This window comes from Drosophila subpulchrella, unplaced genomic scaffold, assembly GCF_014743375.2.
Source record: "Drosophila subpulchrella strain 33 F10 #4 breed RU33 unplaced genomic scaffold, RU_Dsub_v1.1 Primary Assembly Seq65, whole genome shotgun sequence".
Classification (NCBI taxonomy): Eukaryota; Metazoa; Arthropoda; class Insecta; order Diptera; family Drosophilidae; genus Drosophila; species Drosophila subpulchrella.
The window spans coordinates 869,113-888,230 of record NW_023665701.1 but is presented as its reverse complement, the minus strand read 5'-3'; the positions used below and the strand labels follow the sequence as shown (position 1 = coordinate 888,230).

The 19,118-nt window shown below is 40.3% G+C and overlaps 1 protein-coding gene across 1 annotated transcript; it reads left to right on the top strand.

Moving 5' to 3' along the window:
- Positions 1–6,934: 6,934 nt before the first annotated feature.
- On the top strand, positions 6,935–7,757 carry LOC119562589 (the record flags this gene model as incomplete). Its single annotated transcript, XM_037875810.1, has 3 exons — positions 6,935–6,977; positions 7,036–7,423; positions 7,679–7,757. Coding segments are annotated over exons 1-3 (510 nt in total), but the record flags the coding sequence as incomplete, so codon positions are not given.
- Between the last annotated feature and the right edge of the window lie 11,361 nt (positions 7,758–19,118).

Sequence of the window (19,118 nt, the reverse complement as noted above, 5' to 3'; positions counted from 1 at the left end):
TGTCTGTCTGTCTGTCTGTCTGTCTGTCTGTCTGTCTGTCTGTCTGTCTGTCTGTCTGTCTGTCTGTCTGTCTGTCTGTCTGTCTGTCTGTCTGTCTGTCTGTCTGTCTGTCTGTCTGTCTGTCTGTCTGTCTGTCTGTCTGTCTGTCTGTCTGTCTGTCTGTCTGTCTGTTCTGTCTGTCTGTCTGTCTGTCTGTCTGTCTGTCTGTCTGTCTGTCTGTCTGTCTGTCTGTCTGTCTGTCTGTCTGTCTGTCTGTCTGTCTGTCTGTCTGTCTGTCTGTCTGTCTGTCTGTCTGTCTGTCTGTCTGTCTGTCTGTCTGTCTGTCTGTCTGTCTGTCTGTCTGTCTGTCTGTCTGTCTGTCTGTCTGTCTGTCTGTCTGTCTGTCTGTCTGTCTGTCTGTCTGTCTGTCTGTCTGTCTGTCTGTCTGTCTGTCTGTCTGTCTGTCTGTCTGTCTGTCTGTCTGTCTGTCTGTCTGTCTGTCTGTCTGTCTGTCTGTCTGTCTGTCTGTCTGTCTGTCTGTCTGTCTGTCTGTCTGTCTGTCTGTCTGTCTGTCTGTCTGTCTGTCTGTCTGTCTGTCTGTCTGTCTGTCTGTCTGTCTGTCTGTCTGTCTGTCTGTCTGTCTGTCTGTCTGTCTGTCTGTCTGTCTGTCTGTCTGTCTGTCTGTCTGTCTGTCTGTCTGTCTGTCTGTCTGTCTGTCTGTCTGTCTGTCTGTCTGTCTGTCTGTCTGTCTGTCTGTCTGTCTGTCTGTCTGTCTGTCTGTCTGTCTGTCTGTCTGTCTGTCTGTCTGTCTGTCTGTCTGTCTGTCTGTCTGTCTGTCTGTCTGTCTGTCTGTCTGTCTGTCTGTCTGTCTGTCTGTCTGTCTGTCTGTCTGTCTGTCTGTCTGTCTGTCTGTCTGTCTGTCTGTCTGTCTGTCTGTCTGTCTGTCTGTCTGTCTGTCTGTCTGTCTGTCTGTCTGTCTGTCTGTCTGTCTGTCTGTCTGTCTGTCTGTCTGTCTGTCTGTCTGTCTGTCTGTCTGTCTGTCTGTCTGTCTGTCTGTCTGTCTGTCTGTCTGTCTGTCTGTCTGTCTGTCTGTCTGTCTGTCTGTCTGTCTGTCTGTCTGTCTGTCTGTCTGTCTGTCTGTCTGTCTGTCTGTCTGTCTGTCTGTCTGTCTGTCTGTCTGTCTGTCTGTCTGTCTGTCTGTCTGTCTGTCTGTCTGTCTGTCTGTCTGTCTGTCTGTCTGTCTGTCTGTCTGTCTGTCTGTCTGTCTGTCTGTCTGTCTGTCTGTCTGTCTGTCTGTCTGTCTGTCTGTCTGTCTGTCTGTCTGTCTGTCTGTCTGTCTGTCTGTCTGTCTGTCTGTCTGTCTGTCTGTCTGTCTGTCTGTCTGTCTGTCTGTCTGTCTGTCTGTCTGTCTGTCTGTCTGTCTGTCTGTCTGTCTGTCTGTCTGTCTGTCTGTCTGTCTGTCTGTCTGTCTGTCTGTCTGTCTGTCTGTCTGTCTGTCTGTCTGTCTGTCTGTCTGTCTGTCTGTCTGTCTGTCTGTCTGTCTGTCTGTCTGTCTGTCTGTCTGTCTGTCTGTCTGTCTGTCTGTCTGTCTGTCTGTCTGTCTGTCTGTCTGTCTGTCTGTCTGTCTGTCTGTCTGTCTGTCTGTCTGTCTGTCTGTCTGTCTGTCTGTCTGTCTGTCTGTCTGTCTGTCTGTCTGTCTGTCTGTCTGTCTGTCTGTCTGTCTGTCTGTCTGTCTGTCTGTCTGTCTGTCTGTCTGTCTGTCTGTCTGTCTGTCTGTCTGTCTGTCTGTCTGTCTGTCTGTCTGTCTGTCTGTCTGTCTGTCTGTCTGTCTGTCTGTCTGTCTGTCTGTCTGTCTGTCTGTCTGTCTGTCTGTCTGTCTGTCTGTCTGTCTGTCTGTCTGTCTGTCTGTCTGTCTGTCTGTCTGTCTGTCTGTCTGTCTGTCTGTCTGTCTGTCTGTCTGTCTGTCTGTCTGTCTGTCTGTCTGTCTGTCTGTCTGTCTGTCTGTCTGTCTGTCTGTCTGTCTGTCTGTCTGTCTGTCTGTCTGTCTGTCTGTCTGTCTGTCTGTCTGTCTGTCTGTCTGTCTGTCTGTCTGTCTGTCTGTCTGTCTGTCTGTCTGTCTGTCTGTCTGTCTGTCTGTCTGTCTGTCTGTCTGTCTGTCTGTCTGTCTGTCTGTCTGTCTGTCTGTCTGTCTGTCTGTCTGTCTGTCTGTCTGTCTGTCTGTCTGTCTGTCTGTCTGTCTGTCTGTCTGTCTGTCTGTCTGTCTGTCTGTCTGTCTGTCTGTCTGTCTGTCTGTCTGTCTGTCTGTCTGTCTGTCTGTCTGTCTGTCTGTCTGTCTGTCTGTCTGTCTGTCTGTCTGTCTGTCTGTCTGTCTGTCTGTCTGTCTGTCTGTCTGTCTGTCTGTCTGTCTGTCTGTCTGTCTGTCTGTCTGTCTGTCTGTCTGTCTGTCTGTCTGTCTGTCTGTCTGTCTGTCTGTCTGTCTGTCTGTCTGTCTGTCTGTCTGTCTGTCTGTCTGTCTGTCTGTCTGTCTGTCTGTCTGTCTGTCTGTCTGTCTGTCTGTCTGTCTGTCTGTCTGTCTGTCTGTCTGTCTGTCTGTCTGTCTGTCTGTCTGTCTGTCTGTCTGTCTGTCTGTCTGTCTGTCTGTCTGTCTGTCTGTCTGTCTGTCTGTCTGTCTGTCTGTCTGTCTGTCTGTCTGTCTGTCTGTCTGTCTGTCTGTCTGTCTGTCTGTCTGTCTGTCTGTCTGTCTGTCTGTCTGTCTGTCTGTCTGTCTGTCTGTCTGTCTGTCTGTCTGTCTGTCTGTCTGTCTGTCTGTCTGTCTGTCTGTCTGTCTGTCTGTCTGTCTGTCTGTCTGTCTGTCTGTCTGTCTGTCTGTCTGTCTGTCTGTCTGTCTGTCTGTCTGTCTGTCTGTCTGTCTGTCTGTCTGTCTGTCTGTCTGTCTGTCTGTCTGTCTGTCTGTCTGTCTGTCTGTCTGTCTGTCTGTCTGTCTGTCTGTCTGTCTGTCTGTCTGTCTGTCTGTCTGTCTGTCTGTCTGTCTGTCTGTCTGTCTGTCTGTCTGTCTGTCTGTCTGTCTGTCTGTCTGTCTGTCTGTCTGTCTGTCTGTCTGTCTGTCTGTCTGTCTGTCTGTCTGTCTGTCTGTCTGTCTGTCTGTCTGTCTGTCTGTCTGTCTGTCTGTCTGTCTGTCTGTCTGTCTGTCTGTCTGTCTGTCTGTCTGTCTGTCTGTCTGTCTGTCTGTCTGTCTGTCTGTCTGTCTGTCTGTCTGTCTGTCTGTCTGTCTGTCTGTCTGTCTGTCTGTCTGTCTGTCTGTCTGTCTGTCTGTCTGTCTGTCTGTCTGTCTGTCTGTCTGTCTGTCTGTCTGTCTGTCTGTCTGTCTGTCTGTCTGTCTGTCTGTCTGTCTGTCTGTCTGTCTGTCTGTCTGTCTGTCTGTCTGTCTGTCTGTCTGTCTGTCTGTCTGTCTGTCTGTCTGTCTGTCTGTCTGTCTGTCTGTCTGTCTGTCTGTCTGTCTGTCTGTCTGTCTGTCTGTCTGTCTGTCTGTCTGTCTGTCTGTCTGTCTGTCTGTCTGTCTGTCTGTCTGTCTGTCTGTCTGTCTGTCTGTCTGTCTGTCTGTCTGTCTGTCTGTCTGTCTGTCTGTCTGTCTGTCTGTCTGTCTGTCTGTCTGTCTGTCTGTCTGTCTGTCTGTCTGTCTGTCTGTCTGTCTGTCTGTCTGTCTGTCTGTCTGTCTGTCTGTCTGTCTGTCTGTCTGTCTGTCTGTCTGTCTGTCTGTCTGTCTGTCTGTCTGTCTGTCTGTCTGTCTGTCTGTCTGTCTGTCTGTCTGTCTGTCTGTCTGTCTGTCTGTCTGTCTGTCTGTCTGTCTGTCTGTCTGTCTGTCTGTCTGTCTGTCTGTCTGTCTGTCTGTCTGTCTGTCTGTCTGTCTGTCTGTCTGTCTGTCTGTCTGTCTGTCTGTCTGTCTGTCTGTCTGTCTGTCTGTCTGTCTGTCTGTCTGTCTGTCTGTCTGTCTGTCTGTCTGTCTGTCTGTCTGTCTGTCTGTCTGTCTGTCTGTCTGTCTGTCTGTCTGTCTGTCTGTCTGTCTGTCTGTCTGTCTGTCTGTCTGTCTGTCTGTCTGTCTGTCTGTCTGTCTGTCTGTCTGTCTGTCTGTCTGTCTGTCTGTCTGTCTGTCTGTCTGTCTGTCTGTCTGTCTGTCTGTCTGTCTGTCTGTCTGTCTGTCTGTCTGTCTGTCTGTCTGTCTGTCTGTCTGTCTGTCTGTCTGTCTGTCTGTCTGTCTGTCTGTCTGTCTGTCTGTCTGTCTGTCTGTCTGTCTGTCTGTCTGTCTGTCTGTCTGTCTGTCTGTCTGTCTGTCTGTCTGTCTGTCTGTCTGTCTGTCTGTCTGTCTGTCTGTCTGTCTGTCTGTCTGTCTGTCTGTCTGTCTGTCTGTCTGTCTGTCTGTCTGTCTGTCTGTCTGTCTGTCTGTCTGTCTGTCTGTCTGTCTGTCTGTCTGTCTGTCTGTCTGTCTGTCTGTCTGTCTGTCTGTCTGTCTGTCTGTCTGTCTGTCTGTCTGTCTGTCTGTCTGTCTGTCTGTCTGTCTGTCTGTCTGTCTGTCTGTCTGTCTGTCTGTCTGTCTGTCTGTCTGTCTGTCTGTCTGTCTGTCTGTCTGTCTGTCTGTCTGTCTGTCTGTCTGTCTGTCTGTCTGTCTGTCTGTCTGTCTGTCTGTCTGTCTGTCTGTCTGTCTGTCTGTCTGTCTGTCTGTCTGTCTGTCTGTCTGTCTGTCTGTCTGTCTGTCTGTCTGTCTGTCTGTCTGTCTGTCTGTCTGTCTGTCTGTCTGTCTGTCTGTCTGTCTGTCTGTCTGTCTGTCTGTCTGTCTGTCTGTCTGTCTGTCTGTCTGTCTGTCTGTCTGTCTGTCTGTCTGTCTGTCTGTCTGTCTGTCTGTCTGTCTGTCTGTCTGTCTGTCTGTCTGTCTGTCTGTCTGTCTGTCTGTCTGTCTGTCTGTCTGTCTGTCTGTCTGTCTGTCTGTCTGTCTGTCTGTCTGTCTGTCTGTCTGTCTGTCTGTCTGTCTGTCTGTCTGTCTGTCTGTCTGTCTGTCTGTCTGTCTGTCTGTCTGTCTGTCTGTCTGTCTGTCTGTCTGTCTGTCTGTCTGTCTGTCTGTCTGTCTGTCTGTCTGTCTGTCTGTCTGTCTGTCTGTCTGTCTGTCTGTCTGTCTGTCTGTCTGTCTGTCTGTCTGTCTGTCTGTCTGTCTGTCTGTCTGTCTGTCTGTCTGTCTGTCTGTCTGTCTGTCTGTCTGTCTGTCTGTCTGTCTGTCTGTCTGTCTGTCTGTCTGTCTGTCTGTCTGTCTGTCTGTCTGTCTGTCTGTCTGTCTGTCTGTCTGTCTGTCTGTCTGTCTGTCTGTCTGTCTGTCTGTCTGTCTGTCTGTCTGTCTGTCTGTCTGTCTGTCTGTCTGTCTGTCTGTCTGTCTGTCTGTCTGTCTGTCTGTCTGTCTGTCTGTCTGTCTGTCTGTCTGTCTGTCTGTCTGTCTGTCTGTCTGTCTGTCTGTCTGTCTGTCTGTCTGTCTGTCTGTCTGTCTGTCTGTCTGTCTGTCTGTCTGTCTGTCTGTCTGTCTGTCTGTTGGGACTATGCATGCAGATTATTTTAAAAGAGATGGAAATTTAATTATAATTATACCCGTTACTCGTAGAGTAAAGGGGTATACTAGATTCGTCGGAAAGTATGTAACAGGCAGAAGGAAGCGTTTCCGACCCCTTAAAGTATATATATTCTTAATCAGGATCACTAGCCGAGTCGATCTAGCCATGTCCGTCTGTCCGTCTGTCCGTATGAACGCTGATATCTCGGAAACTATAAGAGCTACAATACTGGGATTAGGCATGCAGATTACTGAGATTCCTGCGCAGCGCAAGTTTGTTTCAGAAGAGTGCCACGCCCACTCTAACGCCCCCAAACGGCCCAAAACTGTGGCTCCTGCTAGAACAAAAATTTTAACTGAAATGTGTTGTTCTCATCAATACCTACCGATTGACCTAAAAAAAAGTTTGCCACGCCCACTTTAACGCCTACAAACCGCCCACAAACTTCAAAAAATCGTAAATATGAACGCGGATATCTCGGAAAATATCAAAGATAGAGAAACGGGATTTCAGATTTAGATTCCGTAGGCTTGAGCGCAGCGCAATTTGTTGATGTTGGTCTCTACGTAAACCGTTAAATTCATGTCAATCATTTAAGCAATATATTTAAATAATTAGATAAATTTTTAATAATTAACAGGTCTGAGAAAGGTAGTTATACCCGTTACTCGTAGAGTAAAAGGGCATACTAGATTCGTCGGAAAATATGTAACAGACAGAAGGAAGCGTTTTCGACCCCATAAAGTATATATATTCTTGATCAGGATCACTAGCCGAGTCGATCTTGCCATGTCCGTCTGCCCGTCTGTCCGTCTGACCGTCTGTCCGTCTGTCTGTCTTCCGGATGAAAGCTGAGATCTCATAAACTATAAGAACTAGGCTATTGAGATTTGGCATGCAGATTCCTGAGCTTCTTACGCAGCGCAAGTTTCTTTCAGCAGCGTGCCACGCCCACTCGAACGCCCACAAGCCGCCCAAAGCTGTGGCTAGATAAAAAATGTTAACTGAAATCTATTGGTCTCGTCAATACCTATCAAACGCCCACAACGCTTAAATATGTCTACCGCCGGTAGGTGGCGCATTTGCTGCTTGCATATCTCCATTTCCCTTTGGTCCCTCTAGCTGAGTAACGGGTATCTGGTAGTCGAGGTACTCGACTATAGCGTTCTTGCTTGTTTTTATTTCAATAGTACATCCTAGCATTTTTTAAAAATTCGAAACTCCGTCATGGCTTGACAAGATTTTCTTATGCAATTGAAGAGGGACATTTTGAAAAATTATCTAAAACGAATGAATTAAAAATGGTATAATTGTTCCGCCCTAAGCTTGCATAATAATTATTAAAGACTTTATTACGAAAAAACAAGATGAAACTTGCGATTGTTTGGCTCTTCATTATTTTAAATGCTGGTAAAACTTTTAAAAGTGCATTAAAAAGAATGTGAAAAAAAACTTATTTTTATCGTAGATATGAACGAGTGCGGCCTTAAAAGCCATGTGGAACTCATACGCCAAGCAATAAAGGTTGATAATAAAATAAAGGATCTTGTCCGTAAAGTCACTGGGTTTGCAAAAGGAAACTCAGAATTTAAGGAAAAATATGAAAATTTAAGAATTCCGTTAATGCAAAATTATACAAGTCTGCATAACAAACTAGACCATGTAAGAGTGTTTGAAGACTACAACAAGGAACGACTTTACTTAGAAAAAAGTATCTTGTCGGTGATTTTTAAAACAAACACATCAACGTCTGAAAGCTGTAAAATAATTAATAAAAATCTTCGTAAGCATCTGGCATTAAAGCTAACCGATTCAAATGTAAAAAAACTTGAGGCCTTACAAAATGTGCAAAATCGGTAAGAATTTAAAAAAGTTCGAAATATATTATTATTTTACAATATTTCCATTTTACATATGTATGTACTGGCAATTGAAATAATACCTTTTTTTTAAGTTCCTCAAACTAAAATGAGATGTTTTCGAATATGTGACTATAAAAAACTGAACGATATGATTTCTCAATATAATTGGACAGACTTGTACAATTGTATGGATATTGAAAGTGTCACGGAACTATTTTATATAGTGTTAAATATCTCTTTTAATTAAAGCGTTCCTGATAGCCTTCCTTCAAAGCTCAACAGGCCTCCTTGGTTTACCAATGCGCTTCAAAGACTTAAAAACCTTAAAACAAACACCTATAAAAAGTATAAAAAATCGGGTAAGCCATCTGATTTTTCGAAATATGTGGTGGCTCAATCGGACTTTAATGTTCTCAATAGTCATTGCTATTCTATGTATTTAAGTCGATGTAAATTCGAATTTTCAAATGATCCGAAGCAGTTGTATAACTTTGTTAATGCCAAGCGTAAGTCGTCGGCATTGCCTTCATCGGTACGTTTTAACTCAGTGGAGGCATCGACGGATTCTGAAATTGCTGATTTATTTGCCGAGTTATTCCAAACTACTTATAGTTCGGCTGCTTGGTCAAATTCTAACTACCCTAATCCCTTAAATAGGGCAAATTGTATTTTTACCCATGAAATTACGGAAAGTTCTCTTTTAAGAGACTTAGCAACAACAACGCCAACTTATTCTCCCGGTCCAAATGGACTCCCCGGGTGCTTAAGTTCTGTGCGTCAACCATATGTAAACCGATTCTTAAACTTTTTAATTTGTCTATTTCATCATCAGTTTTTCCTACTACCCGGAAGGACTATTTTATCATTCCACTTCACAAAAAGGGTGCAAAGGCGGATGCCCAGAATTATAGAGTTATTTCCAAATTGTCGGCAATTCCTAAAGCATTTGAACGTATTATTACTTCTCATTTGCAACATTTATGTTCCTCGCTAATATCACCGTGTCAGCATGGTTTTGTTAAGCGAAGATCGACCACCAACAACCTTCTTGAATTGTCATCTATTGTAATTAATGGACTTAAGAAAAAATGCAGCCTGATTTACAGATTTTAGTAAGGCATTTGACTCTGTCAACCACTCTCTTCTATTATTCAAATTAAATCAGCTTGGGTTTCCATGTAATCTATTAACTTGGATTTCAAGTTATTTGAATTGATCTACGTGACATCTGGAGTGCCTCAGGGTAGTCATTTGGGTCCTTTGCTGTTTACTTTGTTTATTAACGATCTTCACTCTAACATAACACATTCTTGTGTACTAATGTATGCTGATGATGTTAAGCTTTGTTTATCATAATATGATATAGCGCCGGGTTTCAACTTACAGTCAGATATTGATTGTTTTCAGGGATGGTGTGAGTACAACCTTTTAAATTTGAACTGCCTTAAAAGCAACGTTATGACTTTGTATAGGGGTACTCCTACTTTTGTTAGTTACTCTCTTCAAAATACGTCACTCGACCGTATATATTCAGTTAATGACTTAGGCGTTCTTCTGAACCCAAAACTTAAATTTGACTGCCACATAATGTCCACTGTCACCAAGGCCATGAGTGTTCTTGGGTTTATAAAGCGTTGGTCAAAAGAATTTGATGACCCTTATACAACCAAATTATTATTTACCTTCCTTGTCCGTCCTATTTTGGAATATTGTTCTTCGGTTTGGAGTCCACAATATCAAGTGCACATTGACCGTATTGAGTCGGTACAAAAAAAATTTCTTCTTTTTGTCCTTCATAGCTTGAACTGGGATCAAAACGTAAGGCTACTTTCCTATCAGAGTAGATTACTATTGCTTAATTTACCTACACTTGTAAATCGTAGAGCAATACTTGGTACTATTTTTATGCAAAATCTTATTAGAGGTGATATTGATTCTGTAGAACTTGTAAACCGCCTAACTTTCAATGTCCCTGCTAGACTAACACGAAATTATTATCCCCTAAATTTGTCACGATGTACCTCAAATTTTTGTCTGCACGAGCCCTTTCGCATCCTATGTAATAATTATAATAACCTTCACTTCAACTTCTATCCCGGTATTAAAAACTAACATTTTAACTCATTTGCTTCATTCTTAGTTGCTTCTTTTATTTTCTTTTGTGTCCCGTCTCTATTTGTTTTTTCTATCCTCGCGAACTCGCATTTTTGCCCAAATTGTTAAAAGGGCCCTGCGCGAAACAAGCACGTGCTTGGTGCCGTTGGGCCACTTGTTTGTACTGCTTGTAGTGCATCAACGTCCATCATATAAGATTATGCAGTAGGCGTGGCACCTGCTGAAATAGGCTCGTTCTACGAGTAGAAGGTACATATATGTAATAAAACTAGAGAGCACTAACAAGCCAATTTAAATTATTAAATACATATCTTATTAAAGCCATCGTTCTCACACCAATAGATAGACACATTTAATGAAATTGAACTGAAAAATGTTCAAAAATATGTGCGTCACAAACTTTTGTTGAATGTGGGAGTGGCTCAGAGCTGATGCAACCAAGGGCTTCACAGCCACTACACTCATAAAAAAAAACTTAGAGTTAGTCAGGAAAAATCTTTCTTAAATTTTTTCCAATGACAATACCACCTTTGTTTAATAAATTTTCCTTTAGAAACCATCTTTTAAAACAAGAAAAAAAGATTTCTTTAAACAGGAAAGGAAGCTTACCTCGGCAAGCCGATGTCTCTATACCCTTACAGGTCGTTCCCGTGGAAGCGTTGTTGGATCAGAGCTGTCCGGTTTTTAGACAACTAAGAACTAATTACAGAAACATTTAAATAATGTTCCATTTCAATTTACTACCGAAAACGAAATATAACGGTCTTAGTATTATTTTGACATAATTTATCCGATCGTTTCTATAGCAGCTATATTATAAAGTCGTCCGATATTTTTAAAATTTTATTTGAAATTCGGAATTATTAAAAGAATGATATTCCTAAGAGAACATGGTAATATTTCAAAAAACACCATAGTTACATTTTTTTACATTACTTTAAAATTAGTTTTTTGAATATTCCTATGGTAGCTATACGACATTGTTGTCCGATCCGGCCCGCTCCGACTTATATATTACCTGCAATGGAAATACAACTTTTCGGAAGGTTTCATCTCGGTAGATTCAAAGCTGAGAGACTAGGCTGCGTAGAAACGGACGGACAGATGGACTTGGCTAGATCGACTCGTCTAGTAATGCTGATCAAGAATACATATACTTTATGGGGTTGGAAACGTTTCCTTCACTGCGCTGCAAACTTCTGACTGAAATCATAATAACCTCTGCAAGGGTATAATAAAATTACATGCCTACATCGAGGTTACACAAGATTATTAAGCTGTGGCATTTTGATATCCGTGTTATTTTAGCCGAGCTATGAGCTTTGATAGTTGAAATAAACGACAATCTCTGTAATCGTTAGCAAAATAAAATCAATTACATATAATATAAAAAAATATATTAAATGTTGACTTAGAGGTTCCACAACATTATTAGCTATGGCACTTTGAAATCTGTGTTATTTTAGCCAAGCTATGAGCTTTGACAATTGAAATAGAAGACAATTTCTGTAAAACTTAGCAAAAATAAAATCAATTACAAAAATAATATAAAAACAAGGAAGAACGCTAAAGTCGAGTACCTCGACTATCAGATACCCATTACTCAGCTAAAGGGACCAAAGGGAAATGGAGATATGCAAGCAGCAAAGCGAGATTGAAATGCGCCACCTACCGGCGGTAGACAGATTTAAGCGTTGTGGGCGTTAGAGTGGGCGTTGCAAATTTTTTTGGATCAGTCGATAGGTATTGACGAGACCAATACATTTCAGTTAAAATTTTTACTCTAGGCGGTTTGTGGGAGTGGCACGCTGCTGCACGCTGCAACAAACTTGCGTAAGAAGCTCAGGAATCTGCACGCCAAATCTCAATAGCCTAGCTCTTATAGTTTCCGAGATCTCAGCGTTCATCCGGACGGACAGACAGACGGACTGCCGGACATGGCTAGATCGACTCGGCTAGTGATCCTGGATCAAGAATATATATACTTTATGGGGACGGAAACGCTTCCTTCTGCCTGTTACATACTTTCCGACGAATATAGTATACTCTTTTACTCTACGAGTAACGGGAATAAACACCGAAGCTATAATTTGTTTCATATTATTTTCCCGCCAATTTTCCGATCGTTCCTATGGCAGCTATATGATATAGTCTTCCGATTTTGATAAAATCTAGTTCGAAATTCAAAACTAATTAAAAAATGTAATTTCCAAGCTTAGAAGGTTATATGCTAAAAAACACCAAAGATATAATTTTTTTAGTTATTTTTTCCGAATGTTCCTATGGGAGCTATAAGATATAGTTGTCCGATCCGGCTGGTTCCGACTTATATACTACCTGCAAAAGATATAGGACTTTTGGAAAAGTTTCAGCCCGCTAGCTTTAAAACTGAGAGACTAGTTTGCTTAGAAACGGACGGACAGACGGACAGACGGATATGGCTAGATCGACTCGTTTGTCATGCTGATAAAGAATATATATACTTTATGGGGTCGGAAACGTCTCCTTTTATGGGTTGCAAACATCTGACTGAAATCAATATATCCTCTGCAAGGGTATAAAAATGAACTTAATTATTTGCACTTTGCGCTGCACTTTAACTAAAGAAGCAGAGTTCCCACAAAAATTGTTTTAGCGACTGAAGTCCGAAGATTTCTTTTTGGTATTTTTTTGAATTGTTTAGTATTATTTAAGCAATAAAACGATATTATTTAAACGTTATTAATTAATAATAATAATTTTATTCCAATGGTAACATAGTATAAGGCTCACAAAAGCTTTTTAAAAGCTTTCAAATGGTACCCTTCAGTTCCAAAAAGAAAGTTTCACTTGTGAATCACCTTGGGAATCACTTGGGACATGTCCTCTTGCACAAGTGAAGAACAAGTGACGCTCCATATAGAAAATTGTATAGGACGTCCACATTTTCACAAGTGAAAATTCAAATGAAAATTTTTCGAAGTCCCACGGGATTTCACTTGTTCCTTATACTCATTTTTCGTATGGCCTGTCACGTGCCGGTGACACGTCCCAAGTGAATCACTTGTGAAAATCAGAATTTTTCAATGAGTTTTCACTTGTGAAATCACTTGCAAGTGACACTTCACAATTGAAATCACTTGTGAAAATCAGAATTTTTCCATGAGTTTTCACTTGTGAAATAACTTGCGAGTGACAAGTCCCAAGTGAAATCACTTGTGAAAATCAGAATTTTTCCATGAGTTTTCACTTATGAAAATATAGAATTTAAGATACATACATTTTTAATTACGTTTAAATTAATTTTAATTAGATCGTATTATTCCGATTTTCAATAAGGGGACAATTATTTTTAGTATTTCTGTTTTTTTGTTTGGTTAGTTTGTTTTTCACGTTCGTCATCGCCTTTCTTAAACATTTGTCCGGGTCTTTGTAGTCCTTGGCCAACGCTCCTGAAAAAATGTATGGGCATATGATTAAAAAATGCAAATATTCTGAAGTTCCCTCTCATTCTTTGTCTTATAATCTGCCTGCACTAGGCGCTCTCAGAGACAAATTTCGGCCGGTCCGTTATTTTTTTTTTGCGTCCCTCCGTTATGTTCGGCTAGCGACTAAAAATTTTCGTGGCGCAGGGACATGTGCATGCCGTAATATTTTAGGAGCATTATTGCGTATCGAAAATAAATAACTTATATTGTTTTATAAAAGTAAATTATTTGATTATAGTAAAATTAAGTAATTTGGAAATACTTATAATGTTATGTTTACTTATTATACATTTTAATTACAATATAATTTTTAAGTGTAGTTACAGATAATTAGTCCGTTAAAATTGATTTCAATCTTTAAAACATTAGTAGTATTAGTATTAACATTTTTATAAAATTTGTATTGTATTTTTTACTTAAGAAGTACAAATTATATAGTCGGATATATTTCGCCTTAGAAAGGGTATAAGTGCAGTGGCACGCGCCAACAGCGAAGAGAAAACAAAAGAAATCAAGTAAAGGGATAAGAATTCGTGCATTCTATTTGAGTGATTAAAAGGGAAGCATCAATTTTAATTGTGCGCAGCAGAGTTACTTTAATCGTTTAGTTAATATAATAAAGTCAGGTAACTGCTACATTAAGTTTAAGATGTTGAGCATTGATCTTAGTTTAAAGTACGTAAATTTTGAAGGTATTCGATGGGTTCCGTTAGCCGAATGTGGATGATGAAATGTTTTGTGCCAATAAAAATCCTGCAAAGGGTTAATCACAGCTATAAAAGGTAAATAAAAATAAAAATATATGTTAAAAATAAGCTAACAAAAAACCGAAACAATAATTGTTCATTAGTTGAAAATTTGAATAATACCATTTAATTAAAATGAATTAAAATGTATTTAAATATGCATTTACTTTAAATTCAATATTTTCATAATTGAAAACTCATGGAAAAATTCTGATTTTCACAAGTGATTTCACTTGGGAACTGTCACTTGCAAGTGATTTCACAAGTGAAAACTCATGGAAAAATTCTGATTTTCACAAGTGATTCACTTGGGACGTGTCACCGGCACGTGACAGGCCATACGAAAAATGAGTATAAGGAACAAGTGAAATACCGTGGGACTTCGAAAAATTCTCATTTGAATTTTCACTTGTGAAAATGCGGAGGCCCATACAATTTTCTTCCTTGGCCAACGCTCCTGAAAAAACATATGTTTAATAAATGCGTTTTATTTGTTTATTTGTATATTTACCTTTAATAGCTGTGTTTAACCCTTTGCAGGATTTTTATTGGCAGAAAACATTTCGTCATCCACTTTCGGCTAACGGAACCCATTGAATACCTTCAAAATATACTTACTTTAAACTAAGATCAATGCACATCTTAAACTTAACGTAGCACTTACCTGACTTTATTATATTAACTTAAAGAGACGACTAAAGTAACTTTGCTGCGCACAATTAAAATGGATGCTTTCCTTTCAATCACTCAAACAGAATGCACCAAGTCTTTTTCTCAACCCTTTACTCGGTTTCCTTTGTTTTCTCTTCGCTGTTGGCGCGTGCCACTGCACCTATACCCTTTCTAATGCGAAAAAAATCAGACTATATAATTTTTACTTCTTGAGTAAGAAATACAATATGAATTTTTAAAAAATGTTAGTACTAAAATGTTTTTAATATTAAAATCAATTAAAAATCAATCAATCAATAAAATCACTAAATTTCTATAACTAAACAAAAAAATTATACTGTAATAAAAATGTATAATAAGTAAACATAACATTATAAGTAAATTCAATTTACTTAATTTTACTATAATCAAACAATTTACTTTTATAAAACAATATTAGTTGATTTTTATACCCCTTACTCGTAGAGTAAAAGGGTATACTAGATTCGTCGGAAAGTATGTAACAGGCAGAAGGAAGCGTTTCCGACCCCTTAATTCTATATTCTTGATCAGGATCACTAGCCGAGTCGATCTAGCCATGTCCGTCTGTCCGTCTGTCCGGATGAACGCTGAGATCTCGGAATCTATGAGAGCTAGGCTATTGAGATTTAGCGTGCAGATTCCTGAGCTTTTTACGCAGCGCAAGTTTGCTTCAGTAGAGTGCAACGCCCACTCTAACGCCCATAAACCGCCAAAAACTGTGGCTCCTACAGTTTTGATGCTAGAACAAAAATTTTAACTGAAATGTGTTGTTCTCATCAATACCTACCGATTGACCTAAAAAAAAGTTTGCCACGCCCACTTCAACGCCCACAAACCGCCCACAAACTTCAAGAAATCGTAAATATGAACGTGGATATCTCGGAAACTATTAAAGATTGAGAATTGGGATCTCAGATTTAGATTCCGTAGCCTTGTACGCAGCGCAAATTTGTTACGCGAATATACCAAGCCCACTCTTACGCCAACAAACCGACCAAGCCTATGACGCCCACATTTTTCATGCTAGATAACAAATTTTATCTGAAATATATTGGTCTCGTCAATACCTATCGATTGATCCAAAAAAGTGACACGCCCACTCTAACGCCCATAACGCTTAAATCTGTCTACCGCCGGTAGGTGGCGTATTTTAATCTCGCCTTGCTGCTTGCATATCTCCATTTCCCTTTGGTCCCTTTAGCTGAGTAACGGGTATCTGATAGTCGAGGCACTCGACTATAGCGTTCTTCCTTGTTTTTGATATACAATAATGCTCCTAAAATATTAGGGCATTCACATGTCGCTGCGCGACTAAAATTTTTCCGCCGAAATATTAGTCGCTAGCCGAACATAACGGAGAGATTAAAAAAAAAAATAACGGACCGGCCGAAATTTGTCTCTGCGAGCACGGAGTGCAGGCAGATTATAAGACAAGAAAGAGAGGGATATCTCCGAATATCTGCCTCTCTTTGTTGCACGATCGCTTTCGTAGGCAGTCTTCTACGCTGCGCCGACTTCTCTGCTGACGTTAACAGCGTCACAGTGTTTAAGGCACAAAAAAAAAACAAAAAAGCTTTTTGCCTTGAGCCATGTCACCGCGTCCCTACTGCAGAACTGAAGGGGAGCGTCACTTGTTCTTCACTTGTGCAAGAGGACATGTCCCACGTGATTCCCAAGGTGATTCACAAGTGAAACTTTTTTTTGGAACTGAAGGGCATTGTTTAATGTAAGTAATGGGTTCGTGATTCGTCTATGTAAGTGTAGCCTAAAAATATATTGTTAATAATTTGCTTTGAAGTAATGATTATGTATACATGCTAATGTTAGTATTTGTCATAAGTGTAAGTCCCTGTGGTGTCAAAATGTCCAAAATGAGAGCCAACTACGGCCAATTCTTAAGAATATTACGCTTTATAGGTGGAATGTCAGTCCCTATGAGACGTCCTTTTGCCTTGTGGCTCAGCGAAAGTGTAGCAGAAAAAAAATTTGGAGCTTAGCAAATATGTGTTGGGGCAAATTTCAAAAAGCAGCTGTTTATCTGAAGCTGAAGAACAAGAAATTAAGAAGAAATTATCAAATTTTTTTAGCCGGCTTTCAACAAAATGGAAAACTTGCCATTACAACAAAACATTTTTTAAGAAAAAAAAATCAGAAATGGCTTGATATGCCTCTGATATTACATAATGTAACTTCAACGATTGATATTGGTAGGCCAAGGAAGAATTTTGGTGATCTGTGCCCAAAAGCCCAAGTCAAAAAAGTAGCTAACTTAGTTCAGGAATCGACCTGTGAACAGTTGTTGGTAGCAACAAGTAGCAGTTTATACAAGTCTGGAATGCGCACTGCTTCAAAAATAATGTGTTCATTAAATAGTGATGAGAAATCTGGACAAAACGTAAAACAGTCCATGGAAAGTTATCCAAAAAGTCCGTCAATTTAGATGACGATGTTGTCAAGCTGCTCGCTTTTCCTAACAATTCATTGGTCGACTCCGACACATCGGATTTTTAATTATTTTTATTATTTTCATATAATTGTTTATTGAACTAAAATGTTTAAAAATATATTTTTTGAAAGACTATAAAGTTACAAAATTTACTATATTTTTTATATGAAAAGTATGAGACTTACTTGAGGTAACATATTAATATTTTCAGAATATGTCAAGAATTCATTAAGAAAATCTTTCAATAAAATATCAATTCATTTACCCGCGTTATTATTAAAATTCCGCTAGCAGAGGCACTTTACCCACGACGCGGCGTGGCAATCAGACGGTACAGATTTGCATCGTGCTAACGCGGTACAGTTTTTTGTCAAATAAACTGCAAGAGGCAGATTGTTTTCCTTAAATACAGAAGTTCGGCACTGTTTAATTAAAAAAAATTATATACAGTAGAAGTGAGTCTTTTTTCTGTCGAATGGGCTTTGTGTTAGTACTGTGATTTTAAGTCTGGAATTCTACGATTTCCATCCGCGAAGGCAGCAAGAAGCGCTAGGGAAATCGCAATGCTGGTAGAACATTTTTTTGGTGATTCTATTTTGCTAGTTTTGTCCAGTCTGGACCCTTGACTTCCAAGAATGCGAATGCAAATGGTTCCACCTCCGGCGCTGTGTGTAGTCCGAACGACATTACCTTCCACTGGAAAAATCCTCGTCCTGGGACTGTAAAAGCCGTATACTGTATGCTTTTTTCTTCCATAGCTGATTCAGGATATGATCCATCCGTGGCACTGGGAATGCGTTTTGCTCTGAGTTTTCGTTGAGTTGCCTTTAGTCAATGCACAGTCGCTATTGTATGTTCTTCTTCCTATTACTACGAGTGAGCAGTACGCTGAATTGGAGGGTTCAATGAGGTCCTGTGTTAGTACCTCTGTTTACTTGGCTGGTCATGTTTAATGAAAATTTGGCCCACTTTCCTTTCTGAGTGTCTCCTGGATCTATTCATCTGTGAGATCGCTCTGTGCACTGCGTTTTGTTGGTTTTTTCGTCTGGTGCCTCTTGTTGTTCCTGATTTGTGCTGTAATACCCCCACTCTGGATAATGGCATTGCGCTGTATTATGTATGTAAGAAATCGACTCCCAAGAGTAGGTCTCCCATCACTTTGTCGAGGATTAAACAACTTGGACGTTGATGCACTATGGTCAGTACAAACAAGTTGCACGTACGACACCAAGCAATGCTTGTTACGCGCGGAGCTCTGTGCACTGCGTTTTGTTGGTTTTTTCGTCTGGTGTCTCTTGTTGTTCCTGATTTGTGATGTGATACCCCCACTCTGCATAATGGCATTGCACTGTATTATGTATGTAAGAAATCGACTCCCAAGAGTAGGTCTCCCATCACTTTGTCGAGGTCAGTACAAATACGTGGCCCTTACGATACCAAGCAATGCTAATCCGATTTGGGCAAGTAAAAGAAATCGCGGACACCAATAGATAGTTTAAAATACGTGCTCACATAGAATGATTAGCAACATAGAAATTTACAAATTATTGAAAGAGAAAATACATAAGTTTATCGTAATTAGTTGCATTTGGGCTATTAAACAGTAAGACAAGACATTATAATCGTCACAAAGAACACGAAAAGGATCATGAAGGGCATAGTTTGATCTACAAATTGGCAGGGACAACGGACGAAAACAACGAACTGTTCTACAGGGTACATTCCACTTGAGGGATCTAAGATGAAAGGGAGAGTCGACATCACAATTACTTAATTTATGCAAAAACAGAACTCCATGACACTTTCTACGATGGTTCAGGGTTGGTAGGTCCAGCAGGCGCAACCTCGCATGACAAGAGGGCAATCGACTTCCTGTGTCCCAGTTTAAACATCTTAAAGCAAATAAAAGGAATTCTTTTTGAACGGACTCTAGCATATTTTGGTAACAGCTAATTTGAGGTGACCATATTCACGAGCAATATTCCATAGATGGACGAACAAGAGAAACATACAAATAATACTCTTGCAAAAAATACTCTCTCATACAAATTGGCTCTTGAGAGCTTGAGAGTATTAAGAATCTGAAGAACATCAGATACTTTAATCACTAGTTTGAAGATAGAGTTCAAATGAGGTAGTGGGTATGGATAATCTTTATTAATGACACTATTGCATTTTGTATATGTCGATTAAAAAAAGTCTGCGAATAAGTTGGAAATATC